The sequence below is a fragment of the Xyrauchen texanus genome, chromosome 40 (assembly GCF_025860055.1).
Source record: "Xyrauchen texanus isolate HMW12.3.18 chromosome 40, RBS_HiC_50CHRs, whole genome shotgun sequence".
Classification (NCBI taxonomy): Eukaryota; Metazoa; Chordata; class Actinopteri; order Cypriniformes; family Catostomidae; genus Xyrauchen; species Xyrauchen texanus.
The window spans coordinates 36,040,683-36,067,375 of NC_068315.1; the positions used below are offsets into that span (position 1 = coordinate 36,040,683).

The 26,693-nt window shown below is 44.3% G+C and overlaps 1 protein-coding gene and 1 pseudogene across 1 annotated transcript; both read right to left on the reverse strand.

Annotated features, from left to right (window-relative positions):
• Positions 1-4,201: 4,201 nt before the first annotated feature.
• On the reverse strand, positions 4,202-5,525 carry LOC127633546 (uncharacterized; annotated as a pseudogene).
• Positions 5,526-6,144: 619 nt separating this feature from the next.
• Positions 6,145-25,496, reverse strand: LOC127633357 (uncharacterized; the record flags this gene model as incomplete). The annotated part of the gene is made up of 3 exons (XM_052112390.1): positions 25,282-25,496; positions 6,765-6,934; positions 6,145-6,632 (listed from the first exon to the last, which is right to left on the reverse strand). Coding segments are annotated over exons 1-3 (873 nt in total), but the record flags the coding sequence as incomplete, so codon positions are not given.
• Positions 25,497-26,693: the final 1,197 nt, after the last annotated feature.

Sequence of the window (26,693 nt, forward strand, 5' to 3'; positions counted from 1 at the left end):
GGGCAGATGAGCCCTCCCCTCTCTCTCTCTCCCCTTCCCCTGTGTCTTCCCCTGTTTTTCCCCCTGTTCCCTCTCGCTCTGCTCTCTCCCCAGGACCCGTTCCTGCCCCTCGCAGGCGTGGAGGATACAGTCGACCAGCTTCCCGGTCGTGGGAGAACCCGCCCAACCCTTCCCCGTCTTTCAGTCGCTCTCCTCCTCAGGTGGTGGCGCCCGCCAGCACGGGTGCGGCCGTGGCGCCTGGGCCGGTCTGCTGGAGGTGCGGGACCCGGACCACTTCCGGGATCAGTGTCCGCTGATGGAGGTGGGGACGGTGGTGCGGGTCTCCGATGTCCCGCAGGCTGCCCCGGTCGGGCTGGAGCGCACCGGATCCCGTAAGGATCCAGGGGTACATACCAAGCTTTGATGGATACCGGCTGTAATCAGACCACCATCCACCAACGCTTGGTTCAACCCGGGCTTTGGGCACAGCTAAACGGGTGAGGGTGAGGTGTGTGCATGGGGATATTCACAAGTATCCCATGGTGACTCTGGCAATTAAATTCGGGAGAAAAGCATAGTGTGGAGGCAGCGGTTAGTTCCCGCCTCACCCATCCGCTAATCTTGGGTACTGATTGGCCAAATTTTAGAAATGTATTAGAGGGAGTCTGTGCGGATGGGTCCTGCATGAAAGTAAAGAAATGTGTGATGTGCGATGCTTTGGCGGGGAGGCGGAGCCGGGCCGCCCTCGGCTGCTCCAGGTGACGAGGGAAGGGGCGAGGGGACACCCCTCCTCTCAGGGAGTTCCTTGAGGGGATTTTCCCTTGGAGCAGTCGCGGGATGAAACCCTTAAGCACGCCTTTGACCAAGTGAGAGTAATCGATGGTCAACAACTCCGCCGGTGTCGCCGTTTCATATCCATATTTCTCAGTTATTAAAGATCGTGTTGTATAGAGTGACGCAGGACGCTCAAACAAAGGAGGAGGTGACACAATTGTTGATCCCACGGAGCCGCCGGAAATGGTTTTCCAGGCGCTCACTATAATCCTATGGCCGGTCACCTGGGGAACGGAAAACACTTTTCCGCCTAATAGCCCGCTTCTATTGGCCGGGCATTGGCGGCGACGTCCGCAGGTGGTGTGCGGCGTGCCGCGAATGTCAGCTGGTAAACCCACCGCCACCCCAAAAGCGCCTTTGCGCCTCTTCCATTGATCGAGGTTCCCTTCGAGAGAATTGGAATGGACCTCGCCGGGCCATTAGAACGGACGCCACGCGGACATCGCTTTGTGTTAGTCCTGGTGGATTACGCAACGCGGTATCCGGAAGCAGTGCCTCTGAGCAACATCTCAGCACGCAGTGTTGCAGGGGCACTCTTCAAGATAATCTCCCGGTGGGGGTTCCGAGGAAATCCTCACCGACCAAGGCACTACTTTTATGTCACGAACACTTCGCGAACTTTACGAATTATTGGGCATTAAATCGATTCAAGACTAGCGTGTACCACCCTCAGACGGATGGACTGGTGGAACGATTTAATAAAACACTCAAAAATATGATTCGTAAATTCGTGCACTAAGACGCTTAGGAATTGGGATAAGTGGCTGGACCCCTGTTGTTCGCAGTACGAGAGGTTCCGCAAGCCTCCACAGGGTTTTCCCCATTTGAGCTACTGTATGGACGACGCCCACGCGGGTCCTCGACGTCATCCGTGAAACTTGGGAGGAGGGACCTTCTAGTGCCAAAAATGAAATTCAATACGTTCTTGATCTTCGAGCAAAACTCCACACGCTGGGGCAATTAACACAGGAGAATTTGCTCCAGGCTCAAGAACGCCAACGCCGGCTGTATGACAGGGGTGCTCAGCTACGGAATTTGCACCGGAGATAAAGTGCTTGTATTACTCCCAACATCAAGCTCAAAATTACTCGCCAAGTGGCAAGGACCGTTTGAGGTCACGCGACGAGTAGGACCTCGATTATGAAGTCAAACGCACCGATAGAGGGGCGCGCTCAAATATATCACCTCAACCTCCTGAAATTGTGGAGGGAAGAGGCGGCCTCTGTGACGCTGGCAACGGTAGTTCCGGAGAAGGCGGAGCTCGGACCGGAGGTAAACAAAGCCTGCGATCCTAACACCCCGGTTCTGTGTGGAGACCACCTCTCACCACACCAACTCGCAGAGGTTTCCGAACTGCAAAAGGAGTTTGTGGACGTGTTCTCTCCTCTACCGGGCCGTACAGACCTCATACAACACCACATCGAGACCGAACCGGCGTAGTGGTACGCTGTCGCTTATCGCTGCCGAACATAAAAAAAAATAGTTCGGAAGAATTGGACGCGATGCTGGACATGGGAGTAATAGAAGAATCTCACAGCGATTGGTCCAGTCCGGTCGTCCTTGTTCCCAAGTGCGACGGGTCTGTCCGCTTCTGTGTGGATTATAGAAAAGTCAATGCGGTGTCTAAATTTGACACGCACCCAATGCCCCGTGTTGATGAACTGCTCGATCGGTTAGGTTCTGCTCGGTTTTATTCGACCTTGGATCTAACGAAGGGTTATTGGCAGATCCCCTTGACACCAATATCCCGTGAAAAACGGCCTTCACCACGCCGCTCGGATTACACCAATTGCGTGACGCTTCCTTTCGGTTTGTTCGGGCACCAGCCACGCTTCAGCGCCTCATGGATAGGATCCTCAGACCGCATACTGCTTACGCCGCTGCATATCTAGATGATATCATCATTTATAGCAATGATTGGCAGCGGCACTTGCAACATCTGAGGGCCGTCCTGAGATCGCTGAGACGGGCGGGCTCACGGCAAACCCGAAAAAGTGCGCGGTTGGGCGTGTGGAGGTACGGTATCTGGGGTTCCACTTGGGTCATGGCCAGGTGCGACCCCAAATTGACAAGACCGCGGCGATTGCGACTTGCCCTAGACCCAAGACCAAAAAGGGGGTGAGGCAGTTCCTGGGGCTGGCTGGCTATTATAGACGGTTTGTTCCTAATTATTCGGATGTCACCAGCCCGCTGACTGACCTTACTAAAAAGGGAGCTCCGGATCCGGTCCAGTGGTCGGAGCAGTGCCAACAGGCGCTTACAGACATTAAAGCTGCACTTTGTGGGGGCCGCTTACATGCACCTGACTTCTCTCTCCTTTTGTTTTGCAGACGGACGCTTCAGACAGAGGGCTGGGGGCCGTACTCGCAGGTGGTGGAGGGAGAGGAGCCCGGTGCTGTACATTAGCCGGAAGCTCTCCTTGAGGGAGACTAAGTACAGCACCGTGGAGAAGGAGTGTCTGGCCATCAAGTGGGCGGTTCTCACCCTCCGATACTATCTGCTGGGGCGGGCCTTCACCCTCTGCTCGGATCATGCCCCACTGCAGTGGCTCCACCGCATGAAAGACACTAACGCCCGGATCACCCGCTGGTATCTGGCCCTCCAGCCTTTTAAGTTCAAGGTGGTCCACAGACCGGGGTGCAGATGGCTGCCGCTGACTTCCTCTCCAGGAATGGGGAGTGGTAGGCAGGCCGGATGATGCCCGGCCTGAGTCGGGCGGTGGGGGTATGTGGCAGCGGGGGCGTGGTCAAGCGCCCGTCTGGGAGAGAAAAGCGGTAAGGGCGCTCACACCTGAGCTAAATGATAACTAACACCTGTGTCTAATTTCAGTAACGTGAGGAGAGCGGCATAAAAGGGAGGAGCGACGGAGCATCGGGAGAGAGAACCAAGGAAGACTGTCTGATGTGTGTGATAAAAACTTAAGAATTAAAAACTTACCCCTTAAGTTGACGTTTGTTTCCGTCCCGTCCTTGAACTATTTCACAGTGCTGCATTCGACAAGATAGAGCACAACATTCTCTTGAATAGGCTAGAGAATTATGTTGGCATTTGTGGAGTTGCATTAGCATGGTTTAGATCCTATTTAGCAGACCACTACCACTTTGTCTATGTAAATGAGGAATTGTCAAACCAAACAAATGTAAAGTATGGAGTGCCACAGGGATCAGTTTTACATTTACATTTACATTTATTCATTTGGCAGATGCTTTTATCCAAAGCGACTTACAAAAGAGGAAGAACATCAGCAAATCATCTTAGGGAGACAGTGGTACAAAAAGTGCCATATTACAAAGTTTCACTATCATCATAATAGTATACAAAACAGATTTAAGTGCAACAAGAAATGTAGATTTTTTTATTTATTTTTTTTTTATTGACCGGTTAAGTGCTTTTGGAAAAGATGTGTTTTTAGCTGTTTTTTGAAGATAGAGAGTGAGTTAGCTTCCCAGATTGAGTTGGGAAGGTCATTCCACCACCGTGGTATGATGAAACTGAAAGTCCGGGAAAGTGTTTTGGTGCCTCTTTGTTTTGGTACGACAAGGCGACCTTCCTTAGCCGACCGCAGGCTTCTGGTGGGAACGTAGCTCTGCATAAATGTTTTTAGGTATGCTGGAGCAGACCCAGTGACTGTTTTATATGCCAGCATCAGGGCCTTGAATTTAAAACGGGCATGAACCGGCAGCCAGTGGAGAGAGACAAAGAGTGGTGTAACATGTGCTCTCTTAGGTTAATTAAAGACCAGACGTGCTGCTGCATTCTGGATCATTTGGAGAGGTCTAATAGCACATGCAGGAAGGCCTGCAATGAGAGCGTTACAGTAGTCCAGTCTAGTTATGACAAGGGACTGAACGAGCAGTTGTGTGGCATGTACAGAGAGGAAGGGTCTTATCTTCCTGATATTGCAGAGAGTAAATCTACATGATCTTGCAGTTTTTGAAATGTGGTCTGTGAAATTTAGCTCATCATCAATGGTTACCCCTAGATTTCTGACCGTTTTGGAAGGCGAAACTGTAGTTGGACCCAGCTGCACGGTGATGTTGTGTTCAACAGCCGGGTTGGCTGGAAAGACAGGGAGTTCGGTCTTGGCAGGGTTGAGTTGAAGGTGGTGTTCCTTCATCCAGGCCGAGATGTCTGCCAGACAGGCAGCGGTTCGAACGGTCACTGTGGTGTCGTTGGGCTGGAAAGACAAGTAGAGTTGCGTGTCATCAGCATAGCAGTGGTAAGAGAAACCATGTGACTGGATGATGGGTCCCAGTGATGTTGTGTATATGGAGAAGAGAAGTGGCCCAAGCACTGATCCCTGAGGTACCCCAGTAAGTAACTTGTGTGGCTTGGATACTTCCCCTCTCCATGCTACCTCAAAGGACCTTTCTGAGAGATAAGAGTTGAACCAGTCAAGCACAGTTCCAGTGATACCCAGTTTAGAGAGGGTGGAGAGTAGGATCTGATGGTTGACTGTGTCAAAGGCAGCAGAAAGGTCCAGCAAAATCAGAACGGATGATCTCGATTCAGCTCTCGCCTGTCTCAGCGACTCGATGACAGACAGCAGGGCAGTCTCAGTGGAGTGTCCACTTTTGAAGCCCGACTGATTGTCATCCAGCAGCTTGTTCTGTGAGAGATAGGCGGAGATCTGATTGAAAACTGCCCTTTCAAGTGTTTTTGCCATGAATGGGATGAGAGAGACTGGTCTGTAGTGTTCTATCTGTGTGGGGTTAAGTGCAGGTTTTTTCAGCAGTGGGGTTACTCGAGCCTGCTTAAATGTAGTGGGAAAAGTGCCTGCAAGAAGGGATGTGTTAATTATGTAAGTGCCGGTAGGATGGACGGAGAGATGGCCTGGAGAAGGTGTGATGGAATGGGGTCAAGGGAACAGGTTGTGGGGTGGTTGGAGAGGAGGAGTTTAGAGACCTCAGTGTCAGTTAAAGGAAAGAACATAGGGAAAGAAGGGTTGCATACAGGAGCCAGGTGTTTGACAGGGTGTGGTGCTGTGAATGTATTGCTGATGGCTGTAACTTTATCAGTAAAAAATGTGGCGAATATATCTGCTGTCAGTGATGTGTCAGGTGGTGGAGGGGGAGGGCAGAGAAGTGTGTTAAATGTTCTAAACAAGCTACGAGTGTCTGTGGTGCTGTTGATCTTGGTCTGGTAATATGAAGTTTTTGCAGTTTTAACGTTATTTGAAAAAGTTGCAAGCAGAAGCTGATATTTACCTAGATCAGCTGGATCTTTAGATTTCCGCCATCTCCTCTCAGCTGCCCTGAGATCAGTCCGATGTTCACGAAGGACGTCAGACAGCCAGGGGCTGGGTGGTGTAGTCCGTGCTGGTCTAGAGGAGAGAGGACAGATGTTGTCTAGACAGGTTGTTAAAGTAGAGCTAAGTGTGTCTGTGGCAGTGTTCACATCAAGCATGGAAAATACATTTATTGTGGGAAGAGAGGCAGAGACATCAGTGGAAAGGCGAGAGGGTGAGAGGGAACGGAGGTTACGGCGAAAGGAAACCAAAGGTGGGGTCGGTTTTACAATGGATGGGAGAATCATGTTGAATTGAACAAAGTAGTGATCAGAAACATGTAAAGGTGTAACAAGAATATTAGAGGTGGTACAGTTACGTGTAAAAATGAGGTCCAGCTGGTTGCCCGACCTGTGAGTTGCTGTGGTGTGTAGTCTTTCCAAGTCAAATGAGGCCAGAAGAGTATTCAGTTCAATGGCCTGGGGTTTGTCCTGGTGTATGTTGAAATCACCAAGAACCACAAGTGGCCTGCCATCCTCTGGCAAGGAGGACAGCAGGACATCCAATTCCTCAAGAAAGCTTGTCAGCTGACCTGGGGGGCGATAGATGACAACAACATGTAATTTTGTGGGTTGCATTGTAGTAATGGCATGGAATTCAAAAGGTGTATTGTTACATAGTGAAGCATGTGGTGAAAAAGTCCAGTTATTATGAATGAGCAAACCTGTTCCCCCACCCCTACCAGTATGTCGAGGGGTGTGGGAGAAGGAGAAGTTGTTAGAGAGAGCAGCAGGTGTTGCTGTATCCTCAGGACGTATCCATGTCTCTGTCAGTGCCAGGATGCTGAGGGTGGACTGCGTGGCGAAAGCTGGAATGAAGGCAGCTTTGTTCACAGCAGACTGGTAGTTCCAGAGTCCCACTAAGAACGAGAGTGGAGCAGGTGTTGAAGTGCAAAGCGGCCGTAGGTTGTGTGGGTTGCGTTTTGTCTTGCATCTGTATCTTGTGAACGGTCTACAACAGATAACAGGGATGTGCTTGAAGGCATGTGTTATTAGTGAACTAGACATGTTAATATGTATGTATAAGTACAATAATAAAAGAGATAGGATAGAAAAATACTTAAGTGCTTTGGTGAGTGGCGCCTTGTCAGTGTCCTTGCTCGGTGGACTCGCACAGGTAGACTCGCTGGTCTTTACCCAAGTAGGTCTTCACACGAGGGCCACCACTTCCGCTGCCGCTTCCGCGTCAGCATTAAGTTCAATAAATAACAACTTTTACGAGCTGTTCAGTGGAAAAAAGCAGCCACGCCTTAATGCTACTTATCACAACAAAGCTAGTCACGTGGTCACCCGAAACCGAAACTCAGGGTTGCGCGGGAACAAACGCAACTTCTGTACAGCGCAAATAAATTATGCTGCACTTAGCAATAAATAATACTCTGAAACCAGTGAAGCACTGTTTGCAGACACTAAAACGACAAAAGTTTTACACACACACAGGATAACCAACCCGAAGTCTAAGCAAATCTAGCAACGAATCCTACGTGACAAGTTTAAACAAGTCTAGCAATTCTATCAGCGAATACTATGGGACAAGTCAACACAAATATAGCGCGCACACACACCAAACACACGTCTAAGCGACCCGCGTTCAAGACAGTAAACAAACAGCACCTGATCTAGCAATGAATACCACTATAACAACGTTAAAAACAATGAAATAAACACACTTACATACAACTGCAGACTCCTGTAGATAGATCGCTTCTCCTGCGAAAACCAGAGTTTTAGGGCCTCTGGTTTTCTCCTTGTATATGCTTCCCCTGGGAGATATCATCAGGAATCGTGGAATAAGTTTCCACTGCTATGCCGATGATACCCAACTTTATATTTCTTCAAAACCTGATGAGATTTCACAATTCTCCAAATTAGCAGAGTGTATCAATGAAATCAAAGATCGGATGGCCCGAAATTTCCTTCTACTCAATTCTGACAAAAGAGAGGTACCAATTATTGGACCAAAATCCTCTAAAAATAAGACGCTAAAATATAATTTGACTCTCGATGGATGTACTGTTACATCATCTTCAACAGCGAATTAATTAGTTGTTATATTTGATACCAATCTGTCCTTTGAAAATCAAATTACCAATGTTTGCAGAACAGCATTCTTCCACCTAAAAAATATTGCTAAATTATGGCACATGCTCTCTGTTGCTGATGCCATGCGTTCATGACCACAAGACTAGATTATTGTAATGCATTACTGGGAGGATGTCCAGCAAGATCAATAAATAAACTTCAATTGGATAAAAATGCAGCAGCCAGAGTGCTAACGAGAACCAAGAAATATGATCATATTAGCCCCATTTTATCATCGTTACATTGGCTACCTGTTAAATTTCGTATTAATTTTTAAATTCTGTTAACTACATACAAAGCTTTGAATAGTCTAACTCTGCAGTACTTAAATTAACTTCTACCACTCTATATTCCATCACGTTCATTACGATCGCAAAATTCTAGCCTGTTAATAGATCCTAGAATATCAAAATCCACATAAGGAGGTAGATCATTTTCCTATTTAGCTCCTAAACTATGGAACAGTCTCCCTAACAATGTTCGGGATGCAGACACACTCACTCTGTTTGAGTCTAGACTAAAGACTCATCTGTTTAGCCTAGAATACACCTAATTTATCCTTCAACCCACAATTAGGCTGATTTAGTAAGGTCTGCTGGAACCAGAAACCAGAAACATTGATCGTGATCTATAACCTTGCAATAAATTGAATGGCATCTCTACTAATATTATTTTATTTGTTTCCTTGTCTCAATCTCTTATCACTTCAGTCTAATATGATGGACTTCAGAGGATGAACTGATGCCATCTCCAACAATAACACATGGGATACTTCATATGCCATTGTCTGAACCTTGGACTTAAGATGGACCACACCGAACCTCACCGAAATTACCGGCCAGGTTGAACTGCGATGCACCTCGCTGATCTCTGCCTGCATCACCTCAGTCTATTGATGGACTACACTTTTGAAATGGAATACATAGACTATCAATTGCCAACAAAAGCCTTCATCAACCAACTAACAAGGACAATTGCATCTATGTGAACTTCTGCTGTTAATACAGGATGGACTTCAAAGACATTAGTCATTAAGCTTACAGTTCATACAAAATCTATGTTAAATGTACACTGTCCCTTAACATTTACATTTACATTTATGCATTTGGCAGACGTTTTTATCCAAAGCGACTTACAGTGCACTTATTACAGGGACAATCCCCCTGGAGCAACCTGGAGTTAAGTGCCTTGCTCAAGGACACAATGGTGGTGACTGTGGGGTTTGAACCAGTGTCCTTCTGATTACCAGATTACCAGTTATGTGCTTAGACCACTACACCACCACCACTCCACTTAACACTTACTTACTTGAATAATTTTAAACCATGACTTGCACTATACATAAGTAATATTGGCATTATATTCATGATGTTAGCCAGAGGGGAACTGGCCAAGGTTCTTTTTCTCCCATTAACTTATGGAGTTTTGTGTTCCTTGTTACATTCGCCTTCGGCTTGCTCACTGGGGCGTATATACAATTAATAAATAAATACAATTATTATTTAATTACTTATTTTTAAAAACAATTCACAATCATATTTTATCTAATTACACAATGATGACTCATAGACATTATAGACATTACAGTTTTATCTTCTGTTAATGCCTGATCTTCTGTAAAGCTGCTTTGTAACGATGTGTGTTGTGAAAGGCGCTATACAAATAAAGACTTGACTTAAACGTGTATTCACCAAACTGTTTTGTTCAGGATTCACAGTTTGGTACTGCCTTCAACCAAACAATTCCAGTCATTGCATTTACAAAATGTAATATTTGAAAGTCTAGTTTTCCATCATTGAAAGTTTCCCCTGAACTTATATAGCAGAATACGGTGTAACACATCTGCCGCTGTTTATCTCTTGACTCGGCAGGTGTAAATGCTTCTTGTTTTACAACCTGCCCCTAATTAACTGGCAGTATTAAAATAGTCAGCATTTGAGTGATACTAAAAAGTACTACTGATGTTTATTTAGCTATTTATTTTATTTCTATGTATTCTTTATTGTTCATTTCTAGAACTGGGGGACAATTTATAATAATAATGTCAAATATTCTGTTATAAAAATATTAGTTAAAGAAAGCAGCCTTCTGAGTACCTTTGCATAGACATTTTGGTGCAACATTAGTCACAATCCACATGGAAAAGGTCTGTTTTCATTCCAGCTCAAATATTAGCTTTATCGGCCACCATTTACGAAATCAGTGAATTTTTCCTCTTTTTATGTGGGGCTCTTATTGAAACCCACATAAAAACCTCTGCTAGAGAAAACACACATTTTTGCCATTGGACTTTGGTCTCCAAATATCATTGTTACTGAGACCTTGTGACAACTAGCCCCGGTCTCTGTTACATAACCAATTTATTTCCACATAAGAAAGTGACCCAGAATTGAAAATGTCAGATTCAGTGTGACTTTTGCTATTTACACTGTCATCAAACAACAGATCTGTCACATGGGAAGGGAAAATTGGATTCAACTGCAGCATCAATGTAGGCAATATATGCTGGTAAATAATTTGGAACAGGAAGTGAATCCTGGTTCGGTGGTCACCTAGTATGATCTCAGCAGGTGTCTCTGAATGGACCGCTGGTTTGAACCGCAGGCCGCTGCCCTGGGGCTATTCTTGGAGTAACATTAGCTCGCCCAATCAATATACACAGAGCGCTGTTTCTACATCTCACTGCCAGAGATGGACACATATACACACACATACAGAGACAGCAGTGACCCTCCCAAGAAAAACATTTTCGGTATATTAGCTGACATGCCGCTGCCAAGTGGATAAATAAAGGATCAGTATCATGGACACAGTATGAGATCGCAGAAGCCCTGCCCACCTCATGGTCCTCTTCCAAGAATGGACAAGTCTAAGGAGATCACTGGGTGCAACAGTCATTACAGTAGTATATCACTTCTGTGTGTCAGTCACAGCTTGTGATGGCATTAGAATCCAGAGAGAGAGCATGCCCAATGAGTGCCCATCTGTTCACTGACTGTCTGATGCATACTGCAAACAAAATGGCAAGCGCTTTCTTAAAACAAGCTCTAATTTGATTGGCTGGCTTTATGCTTAGGTTTTCAGCCCACCTGGAAACAAAATCATGTTTTAAAGGAACCGGGCTGCTACTCTGAGCACTTTTGAGGAAGAACTAATCTTTATTTTTGGTTTAAAATCAGGGGGTTTTCAAACTTTTTATAAAAACGCCCAATCAAATATGATGAACCTCTTTGTTTCTTAGCTTTGTCCCGTGACCCAAATATATGACGTAATTACAACAACCACAGAAATAATCTGCCCTGGTCTTAGGGTTAGGCACAAGGAACATCTTTCTTGGTATATACTGTATATCACTTACAGCTGAAAAGAGTTTTATACTTACTTGCGCTGCTACATAGGTGTAAATGCGTTATCAGTCTGTGACAAAGATCCATTACATGTTATTATTAGTGGTTCTCCTCTAAAATACGAATTGTTTCAAATGCTTAAATGTTTCACAGAGAAGCTTTTTAGCATAGCTCTGCCGCTTAGACCAAGGCTAGGCTTAATCCATGAATGGGGAAGTGACAGATCCACTATAAAGGTCACAACAGTGACATAAGTGTGTGAGGCTTTTGAAGCCCACACTTAAACTTTGCACAAGAGATCAGCTGCATAGCAAAGCACTCACACTAAATATTTCACCCATATCAACCATCACCTGGAGGACATACATCTGTTTATATGAACTCAGTGCCACACCTGCATTTCCCACAATGAACAGTCAATCTATTGCTAATTACAGTGGGCAAATTCACAGTGTTTATGCATGGCATTTCTGCACTACCACCTGTGTCTTATTCACTAACCACTGAAAATCCAGTTAAACCAGGTACTAAATGTGCTAAAATAACTTTGCCCCATCAGTATTTCAATTAAGTCATTATCAATGTTTGCAGTGCTTATTAATTTTGGTTTCTGCAGGAACAACAAAATGTTTCAGTACAGTACATATTCTAGTGATCACTGCAGCAGTAATACATAAAATATTGAACAAATGAGAAGAGTGTTAACTTATAACAAGATATATATCCAGACCAGACTGATCTTATTGTTAATTTGGTGACAGTAGGTTGAAGTTCTTCAGCTGAAATCGGCCTGTACTTACCAAAATTTGAATCACTACCATTGCTCAGTTGTGGATTTCCCGGTCAGGGTGCAAATTACGGGGCACTCATACTCATAATTTGAATCTGTAATTGTAAATATGAAGATAGATTTCTATAGCTCAGCTTAATTTTAAGTTGTAATCTTGGCCAATCTTGAAATGGTTCATTCCATTGAGCATAGAATCGGGGTGTCCTGCACCCGTACGGTGGAGGAACAAACAGTGTTGAAACATGGTGCTTTTTCTTTAACTGAATCATATCCAGACTGGATCATTTTTAGTATCCAGCGGGAGATCCCCTGAAGACCACGCCATTCATCCAAATGGCGATTCAGGGGACACAGTGGTCGTGCCCTCTGTGGATGGAGTGTCACCTTCCTTCCTGAGGTAGTAGCTCAGAATAACCAGGTTAGTTCAAGCTGGAAAGTTGTTTGTGCCCCGAGCAACTCCATGGAGGTTTGCAAACTTTATTTGGATGTGACAAACATTTGGCACAGAGCCAATGTAACATTTGAATGGTCTCCTGTCCACCAGTGGTAGCACTCACCTGAATTCTGAACACTGTCAATTCCTGTTTGTATTGTATATAAATCATGCATTCACACTCCCTTATTGTGAAGTATTGCCAGTTTATCTGCATTACCAAGCATTTATCAAGTGTATTCTCATTCTGCCTTATGTTATGATCTTCTGCCTGTTTATTGGTTTCACGTTTCTGATTACCCTTTCTGTCTTGTTAGCTTTACTGGATTGTTTGCCTGTTGCCTAACTCTGCCTGATATTCTGACCACGTTTGAGCTTTCTGACTTGGATTTGTTTAATAAACTCTTCGGCATAATGGATTCTAACCCAATCTCCAGTCTGAGTTAATTATAAAATACTTCGCCTGATCAGAATCCAGCGGAAGTGTCACAGCTTCAAGCAGCCTTTAACTACCAGAGCGGAGTCTTGCATGAATTCCAAACTCAGCTCACAAGTCGGTGTGCCGCTAATGAACATCTGACTCAGTATATTCACTCCCTTCTACCTACAAGAGCTGAACCGGTAAGATTTGCTCTACCAGATAAATTTGATGGTTCAGCAGATAAATTCAAGGGGTTTTTACACCAATGTCAGATCTATTTCTCCAATAAACCTGAGGTCTTTCGTGAGGAGAGGATGAGGTGTTCATTTAGGATGAATTTACTCACAAGAAAAGCACTGGATTGGGTATCAGCTGTTTGGGACACAGACGATATGGTACAGATCTCGTTTGAGTATTTCTCAAAGCTGATTAAAGAAGTGTTTGAATATCTTGTGGGGGGACAAGATATTTCTGTAAAACTGTTACACTTGCGCCTCGGAAGACAATCCGCTGCTGAATCCGCTGTTCAATTCCATACACTAGCCGCTCAAAGCGGGTGGAATTATATTGCTCTGAAATCCATCCTCCGTGAGGGCCTTAACCACCATTTACAAGTGGAACTTGCATGCAGAGATGAAACCTCCACCCAATCTCAATAAATCAACATGGCTGTCAAGATGGATAATTTAATTCAAAATAACACCAGAGCAAAAATGTCTCATGCCTATTCACCACTAAACACATTGCTCAGTCATTCAAATCTAGAACTTCCCAAATCCATGCAAATAGGATATGCCAGGTTATCATCAGAGGAACGCATCTGACGTCAGTGCGAAAGACTGTGTTTTTACTCTGGACAATCAGGTCATCAATGTGCTACATGCCCCAATAAAACCAAGACCTCCAGGCTTCATATGCCCTCCTACGTCCCCTGCTGCAGCAGGATTCTTTTTTGTAGAGAAAAAGGATGGTGGTCTTAGACCCTGCATTGACTACCGTGGCCTCAATTCAGTGATTGTCAAGTATAGATACCCACTGCTATTAGTTCCTGCTGCCTTTGAGCAATTGCGTGAGGCTCAAATTTTCACCAAATTAGACCTCCGGATTGCATACAATCTCATCTGAATCAGAGAAGGAAATGGGTGGAAAACGGCCTTTCTCACCAAAAGGGGGCACTATGAAAACCAAGTCATGCCATATGGCCTTGCCAACTCACCAGCTGTATTCCAGTCCTTCATCAACAAGATCTTCTGTGACCTCCTAAATCAATGTGTCATCATCAACATAGATGACATCCTTATTTACTCACAAACCATCTTGGATTTATGATCCAAGATGGCGGCGCGATAGCACACAGTGGCCACTCCGGATCCAAAATGGTGCTATTTTTGTCACTTAGCCCGACATGGACATCGGAGAAACCGGTGTTCTTGTCTACCATCGCCAGACACTGCTAAAGTATAAGATTCATGCAACAACCAATCTGCATGATGATCTGTAGGAGAAGCAACGCAAACTCGGCTTGCTGTGGAGACCAGGCCTCCAGTCCTTGGCGTCGCCTGATGCCGGTGACCGGGGGAGGGGACGTCGTATGCGGTGTGCGAGGAAGAGAAAGCGTGGCAAGAGGGCGGGGGGTCCATGCTAGGCTAAAAACAAACCCTAGCCGGACAGCTCTCCCATCTATCCTGCTCTCAAATGTTTCTCCCTGGACAATAAACTGGACTACATCCGACTCCAGCAGACTATGCAGCGTGAGCTTAGAAACTGCTGCGTCTTTGTTTTCACGGAGACGTGGCTCAGCGTCAGAGTTCCGTATGCCGCCATTCAGCTAGACGGGCTCGGCTCGTTTCGTGCCGACAGAAATGCAGCTCTGTGCGGTAAGACTTGCGGTGGTGGCTTGTGTGTTTACATCAACATGGAATGGTGCAATAACTCTATGCTAGTCTCTAGTTACTGCTCATCGCTGGTGGAGCTTGTGACTGTTAGATGCAGAATTTTTTATTTACCATGGGAATTCACCACTGTTATTATAACCAGAGTTTACATTCCCCCCAGCGTTAACGCTAAGGAAGCGCTCAGTGAACTGTATGGGGCTATTAGTGAACTGCAGAACACTCACCCTGATGGACTGTTTATTGTTGCCGGAGATTTCAACCATGCAAATCTCAAGACAGTGCTCCCTAAATTCCATCAGTATGTGGACTTTGCAACGAGAGGGGCAAACATGCTTGATCTTGTTTACACAAACATCCCAGGAGCGCTCCAGAAGCAGGTGAAAACCTGGCCAGCAGGAGCCATCTCTGCTCTTCAGGACTGTTTTGAGTGTACTGACTGGCACATGTTCAGGGAGGCTGCAACATATGGCGACGCTACCAACTTGGAGGAATAAACAGCATCAGTGACCAGCTACATCAGCAAGTGCATTGATGATGACACCTTCTCCAAGACCATCACCACACGCTCGAACTAGATGCTGTGGATGACTGCGGAGGTGCGTGCACTGCTGAGGACCCGAGACTCCGCCTTCAGAGCAGGCGACAAGGATGCCCTAAGAACAGCGAGTGCCAAACTGTCCCAGGCCATCAGAGAGGCAAAGGGCGCGCACGCCCAGAGAATCCACTGTCACTTCCAGGACAGCGGGTGTGGCAGGGAATCCAGGCCATCACCAACTACAGGACAACATCAGTTGCCTGTGACAAAGATACCTCCGTTCCAGATGCGCAGAATGACATCTATGCTCGGTTTGACGACTTCTACGCTCGCAGAATGACATGGTGGCAAGGAAGACACCCCTTCTCCCAATGACCAGGTGCTGATGACCATCTTACCATGGCTGATGAGAGGAAAACTCTACGTAGATTCAACCGACGGAAGGCTGCTGGACCAGACAACATTCCTGGCAGGGTGCTCAGAGGATGTGCAGACCAGCTAGCAGATGTTCTTACCGACATCTTCAACATCTCTCTGAGCAGCACCGTCGTTCCAATGTGCTTCAAGGCAACCACCATCGTCCCCATGCCAAAGAAGTCTTCAGTGTCCTACCTCAACGACAACCGTCCTCACACCCATCATCAAATGCTTCGAGAGACTCGTAATGAGGCACATTAAGACCCAGCTGCCCCCCTCTCTAGACACACTGCAGTTTGCGTATCGTCCCAACCGTTCAACAGATGACGCCATCGCCACCACCCTCCATCTGGCCCTCACAAACCTAGATAAAAAGGACTCATACGTTCGAATGCTGTTCATAGACTTCAGCTCAGCATTCAACACAATCATTCCACAGCACCTGATTGGAAAGCTGAACCTGCTGGGCCTGGACACCTCCCTCTGAAACTGGATCCTGGACTTCCTGACTGGGAGACCTCAGTCACTCCGGATCAGGAACAGCATCTCCATCACCACCACACTGAGCACTGGAGCTCCCAGGGCTGTGTGCTCAGTCCACTGCTGTTCACTCTGCTGACTCACGACTATGCAACAATGCACATCTCGAACCACATCATTAAGTTCGCCGATGACACAACCGTGGTGGGCCTCATCAGCAAGAACGACGAGTCAGCATACAGAGAGGAGGTGCAGCGGCTAACAGACTGATGTAGAGCTAACAGCCTGTCTCTGAATGTGGACAAAACAAAAGAGATGGTTGTTGACTTTAGGAGAGCACAGAGTGACCACTCTCCACTGAACATCGACAGCTCCTCTGTGGAGATTGTCAAGAGCACCACATTTCTTGGTGTTCACCTGGCGGAGAACCTCACCTGGTCCCTCAACACCAGCTCTATTGACAAGAAAGCCCAGCAGCGTCTCTACTTTCTTCGAAGGCTGAGAAAAGCACATCTCCCACCCCCCATCCTCACTACATTCTATAGAGGGACTATTGAGAGCATCCTGAGCAGCTGCATCACTGCCTGGTTTGGGACTTGCACCGTTTCGGACCACAAAGCCCTGCAGAGGATAGTGAGGACAGCTGAGAAGATCATCGGGCTCTCTCTTCCCTCCATCAAAGACATTTACAAAAAACACTGCATCCGCAAAGCAACCAGCATTGTGGATGACCCCACACACCCCTCACACAAACTCTTCACCCTCCTGCCATCTGGCAAGAGGTACTGAAGCACTCGGGCCCTCACGGCCAGACTGTGTAACAGCTTCTTCCCCCAAGCCATCAGACTCGTCAATACTCAGAGACTGACACACACACACGTGTCCTGAGTTGTGCTTTTTATTTATTATACCTGGCTGCTACCTCAATTTATTATACCTGGATGCTACCTCAATAATTGCTATGTCCATAGAACACTCATAGTATGTTATGTTTACATTTGGCATTTTTAGAAACTGTCATCTTTTTGCACTACTGTGTACTGGTCGGCGCTGCACTGTACTTATTGCACATGTTTTCACGTGCACTTTATATAGGTATGTTATTTAGTCTGTGTAGTCTCATGTGGTTCTGTGTTTGTCCTATGTTGTTTTATGTAGCGCCATGGTCCTGGAGGAACATTGTCTCGTTTCACTGTGTACTAACTGTATATGTTTGAACAACAATAAAAACCACTTGACTTGACTTGAAACTATGGCACAACACATTCAACAGGTGAAGACAGTACTGACTCGACTACAAAAGAACCAACTATATGTTAATATCAATATGTTTTTTTGCCAATGTTGTCACTTGTGAAAAATCCTCCTTAAGTAATGTGTGGCTTTACTGGATTGTTTGCCTGTTGCCTAACTCTGCCTGATATTCTGACCGAGTTTGAGCTTTCTGACTTGGATTTGTTTAATTAACTCTTCTGCATAATGGATTCTAAACCGATCTCCAGTCTGAGTTTGTTACAGCCAACTAAAACAGACATTTGGTCTCTTTACTGGCATAATTATTATGGGGAGAGCCGGGAGGAATATTGCGGGGACATGTAGAAGTGTTCCGGTCATTCTTCTGAGCTGCTGTAGACTGGTCCGTACATGTACTACCCCACTTTGTAGGTGCCTGAAAATAAGGAATGCTCGGCCCGTCCAGAAGGAACTTTTCCATTGGGTTGAGGTCCTCAAAGCACCACCTTCCTCTTGGGTGCAGGCTACTGGGTTTGCCTCTTAACCAGCGGCTCTGTCTCTACTCTGTGGGAAGACATAGGATTAGTCATGGTAATGCACTATTTAACTGGACGCTGCCCTGAGGTAGAGCTGGAGCAAACCGTTTGGGTAAAATATCTACTCCACCTTGGCAGGAACTTTGTCGAAAGTTTCAACTTGTTGAAAGCACACAGGGGCATCAAGCAGAAAGGTTTTGTCCCTGTCACTCAGATCTGACAATTTCAGCCAGATGTGGCATTTAGAGGTAACCAGGCTACACATAGACCTGCAGATGGATTGAGCAGTATTCTTGGTAGCTCGGAGCAAATCTGCCTGGTGTCCCATGGTGTGCAACACTGCACCAGCCTAAGCCAGAGGTATTGAAAGCAGTGCAACTTGATGGTGCATAAAGGTAGAATAATCTAACTCGTTCACGCTGATCAGGGGCAGAATGCTCAGCGAAGTGTTGGTTCAGGAAGTGTAAGAGAGATGTCTTTGAAGCCCTGAAAGAGGAAAACTCTGATAAATAATAAAGTTCTGATGCCCTTGTCAGTGAATTGAGGGAAAATGTTTCTCATAAGTCATCTTTCAGTGCTAGTTACATATGTAATTTTTGTGTAAAACTGACATTCCACGAAAGCAATTTGAGAATAAAGCAGCGTTTCCATCACATATGTTTAAGAGAACAAAATCTTCACTTCAAGGGAAATTGATACATGACCTTCTAGGGAAATTGGCACATGACAGAAATCGGGACAGAAAGAACCCTTTTATAGGTTCTTACCCAATTACTCCAAATGTCAGGTCATTTTTATTTGTATAGCCCTTTTCACAACACACATTGTTTCAAAGCAGCTTTACAGGAAATCATGCATTAAAAAAAACAAAAAAACAAAACTAAACTGTAATATCTATAATGTCTTACAGTGATCATTGTGTAGTGTAAAGTGGGTTAAGGGAAAGGAGGAGGTGAGAACCGGCTTGACAATATAAATAATAGTTTTAATAATAAACTGAACGGAAAACACACAAACATAAACACAGAGCAGCTGCATGTCATTCTCTCTCTCTCTCGAACCGTCGTCACCGGCCACCTTTATCCCTCGCGTGCCCCTATCAGGCTGATTGTGGACCGGGCGTGCGTTGTTTCAGCCTGACCCTGCCCTCCTCCGCTCTACATTTATATTAATACAAGGAATTTTGCCTGCATTTTTTCAAAATTAGGCTAAACAATAAATTAATAGAATTGGGCTATATGTTTGTGTTCCAAAAAAGCGCACTGAAGCTTTTCTCCTAGTATTGTGTATTTACTTTAATTTAAAACTTCTTTGTGCATATGTTTTTTGGTATTGTGGGCTAATTCCATGACTGCCCATGACTGCAGTTACCGTTACACAGGCAGAATGAATGAGACATCAGGCGCTGACACGGAGAGTCCTTGGCATCATCTTTCATGGCAACCACAAACTTTACACAACCAGTAGAGAGAAGAAGAAAGAGAGCAAAAGCCGCTGGGAAAATGCTGCATAAAATTTCTTTGCACCAAAACTGCATCTTACAAAATAAAACTCTCTCCATTCTTGTCAAAGAGCATTTTCTCTTACTTAGCATGGTATAAAAAATAGACACGCAGATCTTGCATTTATCATGGCTAATGAAACATCTGCAACATCAGAGGTTATGCAGGTACATATGCATGGAGGTTTACCTGTAGACATGAAAATCCTGCATCGTCATGCTCTTGGTAAAGTAAGAAGCAGATTTTATTATCGTCTCTTCAATACAACACAGCAACATTTTAATGATTTACTCTTTTAAAATAAATTGAATTATTGTAAAATTATCCAACATTAGGATATTATTGTGCTATACTTCCTGTGGTTGTGTCATAGTTTACAAGCCCATATCACTAAATGACAGCAGAACTTTGTTACACTTGCCGGAAATGATTGCTTATGTCCACATTGCAAAATATGGTGGTTACAGGAGTAAAGAGAAAGCCGATAACACTTTCGAGTCTTAAGCAGCTTTCTAGTAATTAATGGCTTTCTGCTGTCCATGTAAACAAGCAATTGTTTTCACATGCAAATTAACTTGGTGATTTACCACAAATAATTGCCAGACGTTTGCAGCTCTTCACCGGTAGTGGTGAACCTGCAGCAAATCTTTGGCAAAAATAAACATTATACAGAAATTACTACTAGAAAACACTACTGTAGCCAATCTGTTTTTAAAATGAAGAATATTGTGCTTAGCTTCTTTGCATGTGAAAATAATGAGTGGCAAATTTGCAGCATGTTTGCCAGAACCCTTGATTTTTGCAACAGACACCAAGGGGCACTTTTGTTGTCTATATAGTGATACGCAGGGCTTTTACAATCAGTACTTGATGCCTTGAGAGTGAGAACCTGATGGAGAATGAAGTGAATGCGCTAGAGTTAGTAAAAGTGCTAGAGTAAAAGTGATTTGACTGTTGATTTTGGTGTGGAAAGGGATTGTGTGTAAGCCTCATCTCACTCAACTCAAAGCAGTCGAGTGGCAATGCCTGGGGATGTAGAGCAGTTCTTTACTGCCTCAATTTTAAAACTACTTAATGGCACAAACAGACATAAAAGCACAAGATTGACTACATAAAAAAATCAGGTTTCTGACATGAGGAAACGTCATAGCAGATGCATGATATAATGATAAATGCCACCACTACTAAAGTTACTATCAAATCAAAATCAACAGTACTTCCATAAATCGCAACCTATTAAAAAATTCACCTCTCTATAAGCATCATCCTCCCCCTCCAACATACTCTCTAACAATTGATGAATTTGCCACTTTACTCACAGACAAAATAACAATCATCAGCAGTCAATTCTCAACACCACAAACCCACAATTACGCACCACATTTCACCACGTTTCCATCTTTCTTTCTACTCTCTGAAGCTGAAGTCTCTAAACTTCTCCACTCCAGCCATTCTACTAACTGCCCCCTTTACCCTATTCACTCCCATCTCCTCCAAGCCATTTCCCCTTCAAACCAACCTGCAGATACACACAGAGTTAACACACCTCCTATCAATGGTACATTTCTCACTCCATTTAAGCAGGCTCGAATAACTCCACTGCTTAAGAAACCCTCACTAAACCCTGCGCTCTTAGAAAACTATATAAGATTGGTCTCTCTCCTCCCGTTCATACCAAAAACACTTGAACAAGTTGTGTTCTCTTAAGTCTCCTCTTTTCTCTCCCAGAGCAACCTGCTAGATGACAACCAGTCTGGCTTTAAGAGTGGACACTCAACTGAGACTGCCTTGCTGTCCATAACTGAAGCTCTGAGGCTGGAGAGAGCAGCATCCAAATCGTCTCTCCTCAATCTACTGGACTTGCTTGCTGATTTTAACACTGTCAACCACCAGATCCTCCTTTCAACCCCCACACAAATGAGTATCACAGGAAATGTGCTCTGCTAGTTTGAGTCTTACGTCATTGATAGGTCCTTAATGGTGTCTTGGAGGAAAGTGTTTTCCAAGTGACAATAACTTGCTACCAGGGTACCTCAGGGTTCCGTGCTTAGTCTCCTCTTCTCCAATCTTGGGATTGTGTTTGACAATCAGTTGACCTTTTAAGGCCACATCGCACAAACAGCCCAATCATGCAGATTTGCTTCAAACTCCTTTTTTTTGTTTTTGTATTATATCAGGAAGATCAGACCCTTCCTATCTGAGCATGCTACACAAATCCTTGTCCAGGCTCTTGTTATATCCAGACTGGACTACTACAATGATAGAGCAAGACTTCCTTCATGTACAGTCATACCTGTAATTGATCCAGAATGCGGCTGAATGATTAGTCTTCAACGAGTTCAAGAAAGTGCATGTCATGCCTCTCTTCATCAAACTGTACTGGATGTCAGTGGTTACACGCATCAAGTTCAAAGCATTGATGCTCGCTTATAGAACACCTTGTGGTGCCATCTCACAAAGACAAAAAATCACTCTCCTAGATCTTTACTTCAACTGCCCCTCACTGGTGGAATGACTTGCCAAACTCCACCCAAGCAGCTGATTCACTAGTCACGTTCAAAAAACATCGAAAGACATCTCTTTCGTGAGCACTTGATTCAATCCTACTAATGCAATAACTGTCTTTTCACATCCTCTTATAAAACTAAATTATAATATATTATCAATCCCTTCCTTCACTGCTGTCTGTAACCTTCATATCTATGTGTACTTCTCTGAGCACTTTGCAACTTTGTATTCCAGCACTTCTCTTAATTGTGCTTTAAGATGAATCACTTTATTCTTCATTTGTCGCTTCGGATAAAAGAGACTGCTATATTAATAAATGTAAATGTAAATAAAAAATATATTAAAATCTGAGCATCTAGAGGTGCATGGACAAATCTTTCTATGTGAATTTGCAGTTCTCCTGGGAGGATGTCGGAAAGGGTTAAAGCTGTCTGACATTCACATCTGGGAGCCATTTAAAACATTCCACAAGGCTTACCACATGTTTTCAAATGGACAAGGTCCCGCAAAAGACTCAGCTGTCTAAGGCAGAGGAGAAAGACAAACTAAAACTGAAAGTGCATAATGGTTTCTCCTCTACACAGGTGGGTGCTTGGAGACACAGGAGACTGATATTGAAGTAAATGCTATGAAATAGATATGATCTTGAACATATTGTGAAGGCTGTCTGTTTTTCCCATAGCTTGTTTGATGAGGCTTGTTGAGCTCTATAACCACCCACAGGCTCTGTTGATAAAGATATGTTCCGTACATTCAAACACAACATGCAGATCCGGTGTGGAGCAACACTCTGGCTCAATCAATGTATTTACATTCTCTGTCCCTGGAAGAATTAACACACAAAGATACACATCCATGTAATGTCCTGCTACATTACATATACATAAGATTCTCTTTGAGTAGGGTTTTCTTGCTGCGGTTGCATTAGATAACACAGGGAGTGTGTGCCAGATTCTTAAAGAGCCTGTGAAATTGAAATTGGAGTTTTGTGGCTTTTATTCCTTGTCTGTTAGCTTTGAAGCCATGTATCTGCAAGTGGACTCTTAAATGTTGACTATTTAGCAAATATATGCATTTAAAATTGTGACTTTCTCTAGAATGAGAACTTTTATTTAATGTTTCTGGAAAAAATCACATACATGTTGTGTGTTTGATAACATGTTAATGATTAAAGCGTATTTTCAGCTGTATCATTGAAACATTACTTCACATTTCTTTAGCCTCTGTATTTTCACTTCTCCCTTTTTCATATCTCAATAAATGTATTTATCATTCTCATTTACCAATACATTGTATATAACATGCATTAACTCACCACAGTAACAATATACATTTGTTTTGGTTACATTCACCTTTTAAATAGCATCATAAAAATCAGTTAAAATCTTTTTTTTACCTCATGAAAACATTTCTATTGGTGTCACATAAATCAGCAGGCTTTTTGTACCTTTTTCCACAGATCTGATCACCACGCGTGCCAAATGCGATCACAGAGTGAGCTTGGCAAACACATTAACACTTTTCTCTAAACTCCTTAACATGAACAAATAAATGCTTTGTTAAATCAACACCAGATATTCACTCGTTATGATTAATATTTTGATGAATGAAACCATTTACATCACTTCAATTCACAGACCACATGGACAGGACATTATGAATCAAAACAAAACTAAAATAATTACATGTCACATGACTTACACTCTCAGTACATTGTAATTGTTCGAATATCATCACATTTCAACAGGTTGTTTAATAAATGTGCATGTTCTTTACCTGTGAATACAGGAGAAAATGAAAAGACCGGGAAGTCGCTTCTGCTCTCTCACAGATGCGCTTCTGTATGCACGATCTCTCAGCAACCCGTCAAAATAAGAGTCTTTCTCATATTGTCCATTTAAAGATGACAGTTCTTTTCAAAAGTCCACACATCAGCATGTATATAAAGAAAACATAGTTATCATTTCAATAGTCGCTTCTGCTCTCTCACAGATGCGCTTCTGCATGCACGATCTCTCAGCAACCCGTCAAAATAAGAGTCTTTCTCATATTGTCCATTTAAAGATGACAGTTCTTTTCAAAAGTCCACACATCAGCATGTATATAAAGAAAACATAGTTATCATTTCAATACACTTATAACAGTACTCACCAACACCAAATACAATTGTATACACATTTTATGTGTATCACATTCTCCCTGACTAAAAAGTGTCAAAACTTCTGAATTCAAATACCCCATATTTGTATATTTTTTTTTACAATACTCATACTCAATACACAGGTGTTGTAAACCCATAGGGTGAATGTGTTTGTGGTATGTACAGGGTGGGATAGGTGATGGGTGTGGTATGACTGGGCAAGCCCCAAACAGGTATGTGTGTAATGGGGTTGGCTGTCAATTTAGTGTGGGTAGGGGTGTACCACAGGCTGGCCTAATGTATCATATGTACAAATCTGTTTTGGCCTCCGCTCTCTGACTGACCTTCTCACTTCCATCTCCACGTCCCTCATTTAACTCATAGTACTTTTTGGCAAGTCCTCTAGCTCACTATCAATGTCCACTCCACCTCCCTCATTTTTGTCATCTGGGCATGGTGGCACAAGTTGAGTATTTCTCTTTCCATTTGATAGGCTTTCACTTGTCTTTTGACCCGCTCTGTTTGGAATGTGACTTGGATTTTCTCTCTCATGTGCATGATTATGTATTTACTTTACAGGTACTCTCTCTGGGAGTTGATCGTTCCCTGATTCAGTCCAGCTGACTGGAATCCTCAACCAATATCCTCCTCCACTACTTTCCTCATCTGAATCCGTCATGTCACTGACCCTGTTGTTCTCCTCATGGGTTACCTGTCCCCTTGTCTTTTTTTGTCTTTCAGGTCTCGTCTGCCGGGGTGTCGCCATTTAAGCTTCCACTGGTAAGTCATTTACAAGTAGGAGTAAGTTCCGGTGTAGTTTTCTTGTTTTTCTCTTGTCTCCGTTTTCAGGGTAAACTACATACACTGGGTTATCTGAGACTTGTTCTCTCACTACATAGATCATTTTCTCCCAATAGGATTGTAACTTCCCGGGGCTTCCTCGTTCACCAAGGTTCCTGACGAGTACTCTGTCTCCCACTTTTAGTACTACTCCTCTCTCTTTTTGGTCATACTGTGTCTTTCCTCTCGCACTTGCACTCCGACTGTTTCCCTCTGCAATCTTGTATGCTTCAGCCATTCGTGTCACCCTCTGATTTGCCTATGACCTGGGTATGCACCGATGTTGTCGTCATCCTGCTGAATGCACCAGACTCCTTGTACAACATCCTCTAAACAATTTCTCGCTGGCTCTTTCTCAGATGCCCTAGGTCGATGGGTGGATGCCGTAACGATGCTTCATCATCCCCTTGGGTGGTTGCAGCTTGGATCGTCGTTGTGTGTCTCAACTCCCTTGCCTGCCCATAGTCCACTATCCTCTCAATCTGCTGTAAAGTTCCAATCACTGCACCTTGTGGCAGAGTCACATTGGTCCCCGTGTTATTTCCAATGGGGATGGAAACCCAAGAGTCCATTTGGGGTCGTATCTCTAAGAGACCTTCTCCAATGTCCAAGCATCTTAAATGAGTACTATCTTCATGAGGCTCAAACAAGGCCACAGAGTTCAACTGCGCGATCTCTGAAGGGATTCGTCACTTCACACAGGAAGCCCATTTCCATATTCTTCCTCCGTAGCCCTGACCACTTTGACTAAAGCTTGTACCTTTTCATTAGGCACATCAATGGCTCCCACCAGTAAGGAGGTAAGTGTTGGCATCAGTCGCTCAGACCGCCCCTGAATTAGTTCTTCTACTATGTTGAAACCCAGGAGTGGTCTCTCGATTGGCATCTTACCAGGAATGGGACGTTAATAGACAGATTGGGGTCCTCATTCCCTAGCAGATTTACTGCGATTATTGTCCAGCTGTCGAACGGGATGAGACCTCCGTTTACAGCGTAGACTATCATATCATCTTGACATCCAAGAAGCTCCCGATGCGACCTCACCTTGGCATTTGGCAGATACTTCTCCTTCCCTGCACGGTCCACCATGCTGACCTGCGTGCCTGTGTCAAGTAGCGCCTTCACTGTTAGGCTATTCAAGTTGCAATGGATCAGCGCCTTGCTTCCAATTAGCTTGATTATTGCGCCATTTTTGTTCTCATAGGGGTCCAGAATACTTATTTCTTGACTCCTGGACTTTACCCTTTACTCATTGATTCACTCTTTTGTCTATGATGGGTATGTTTTTGCTCTAGCACTTCTCCCTCCCCAGACCTGGTCGGCGTTGGGTGGGTAATGTCTGGTTGGGACATTTGTTCTGTTCGGTTGGTGGGCCCAGCCGTCGCAGCCTCTCGTTCTCATCACTCCTGACTTTCATAACGTGCCTGAGGAAAGC